The 1,969-nt window shown below is 44.1% G+C and overlaps 1 protein-coding gene across 1 annotated transcript; it reads left to right on the forward strand.

The window, feature by feature from the left end:
* On the forward strand, positions 1-555 carry LOC148789136 (uncharacterized). The gene has a single exon (XM_088877528.1). It carries the CDS (start codon positions 1-3, stop codon positions 553-555), a length of 555 nt encoding a protein of 184 aa, XP_088733654.1.
* Positions 556-1,969: the final 1,414 nt, after the last annotated feature.

Consider the following 1,969-nt stretch of genomic DNA (forward strand, 5'->3'; position numbering starts at 1 on the left):
ATGATGCAGAGGATGGCTCTACCGCCACAATCACAACCACAAGATGCAGTTATTGACAAGAATTATGAAATAGTAAGGAGACAGGGGGCGAAGGTATTTGCCGGTACAACTAACCCTGCTGAAGTAGAGGAATGGCTGAGGAACACGGAAAGGGTGTTAGACAGAATCGAGTGTACTTCTGAGCAAAAATTGAGATATGCAGTGTCCTTACTGGAGAAAGATGCCTTAGATTGGTGGGAAACAGTCCTAGGGAGCAGGAACCGACCAGCCACTTTGACGTGGAATGACTTCTTGAAAGAATTTGTTGACAAATATACTCCACCAGTCTACAGAAACCGTAAAAAAGTTGAATTCCTGGAATTCAAGCAGAATGAGTTATCTGTTGCTGAATATGAACTGCAATTTGTGAGATTGTCAAAATATGCCCCAAAAGAAGTGAGTACCGATGAATTGAGAAGAGACAGATTTGAAAGGGGGTTGAGACTTGAGATCCGCGAGAAAATAGCAATTAAACCTCCGAGTTACGCCGCTGGAAGCGATACTGAGGGCAGATGAGACATCCATTGAAAGAAGCTCAACTGAAGCTAAACGAAAGAAATTAACAGGTAACCTGAATCCTACAGTGGGACAGAGTAGTGCATTTTCCTCAGAGGCCGAGGAGTGGGTCAAACTAGCAGGTCTCCTTCAATGTTCTCGGGTAGAGGTGGGTCTATTTCGGTTGGATCTGGAGCAAGACACGGTCCAGCCAGATCATTCAGTGGAAGATCTATTCCCTCTTGTGCTAATTGTGGTAGGAGACACACTGGTGACTGTTGGGGAGCCCGACCAATTGTATGTTACCGTTGCCATCAATCAGGACACATTGTTAGAGACTGTCCCACGTGGGGAGATGATACCAAAGGACCCCAGACTTCAAGGGTGAGCAGTGTGGGGGAGAACTCACAACGGTCAGGTACGAGTAGAGGACGAGGTAGAGGTGGTCGAGGTAGCGGGAATCTTTCCATGACGTCAACAGGACAAAGTAGTCAGCCTCAGCCACAAGCCAGGGTGTATGCAATCACAAAAGAACAAGCTCCTACGGCACCCGAGGTTATCACTGGTTCCTTCTCTATTTGCGATTTTAGTGCACATGTATTGATTGATCCAGGATCTACTTGTTCATTTATATCACGTGATTTTGCATCTCATGTACATGCTAAAATAGAACCATTTGGACATGATTTACATGTGTCTATGCCTGCTGGTGGGTTTGTGTTAGTGAATACGGTGGTGAGATCTTGGCCAGTAGTGGTGGAGGGTGTTACTTTATATGCAGATTTGGTTGTAATAGACCTTAGGGAATTTGTCATCCTGGGGATGGACTGGTTAGCTAGTAATCATGCTCTAGTGGATTGTCAAACAAAAGAGGTGATGGTTGAAGTCAATGGGCAGATGAAGACGGTTATAGTGGGGGAAAGAAAAGTGATACCTAACTGCTTAATTTCTGCTGTGACCGCTTTTAATCTAATTAAAGAAGGGTGTGAGGCGTACCTAGCTAGTGTGCATGATACCATGAAAGTTAGTTCGGGTGTATTAGACGTTCCAGTGGTGAGGGAATTTCCTGATGTTTTTCTTGATGAATTACCTGGACTACCACCTCATCGAGAAGTAGACTTTGAAATAGATACTATTCCTGGGGCGGCACCTATTTCAATTGCACCGTATAGAATGGCTCCGTCAGAATTGAAAGAATTGAAGAAGCAGTTAGAAGAACTATTGGATAAAGGGTTCAGCCGACCTAGTATTTCACCATGGGGAGCACCAGTATTATTTGTAAAGAAGAAGGATGGGAGTATGAGATTATATGTCGATTATAGACAGCTGAACCAAATCACAATCAAGAACAAGTATCCTCTGCCACAGATTGACGATCTGCTTGATCAGCTAAAAGGTGCCACTGTTTTCTCTAAAATTGATTTGAGGTCAGGAT

The sequence above is a fragment of the Sesamum indicum genome, linkage group LG2, assembly GCF_026168435.1.
Source record: "Sesamum indicum cultivar Baizhima isolate 11 linkage group LG2, ASM2616843v1, whole genome shotgun sequence".
Lineage (NCBI taxonomy): Eukaryota > Viridiplantae > Streptophyta > Magnoliopsida > Lamiales > Pedaliaceae > Sesamum > Sesamum indicum.

Bases quoted from the DNA above. Each gene is read 5' to 3' on its own strand.
- LOC148789136 (XM_088877528.1), top strand. From the start codon at position 1: ATGATGCAGAGGATGGCTCTACCGCCACAATCACAACCACAAGATGCA.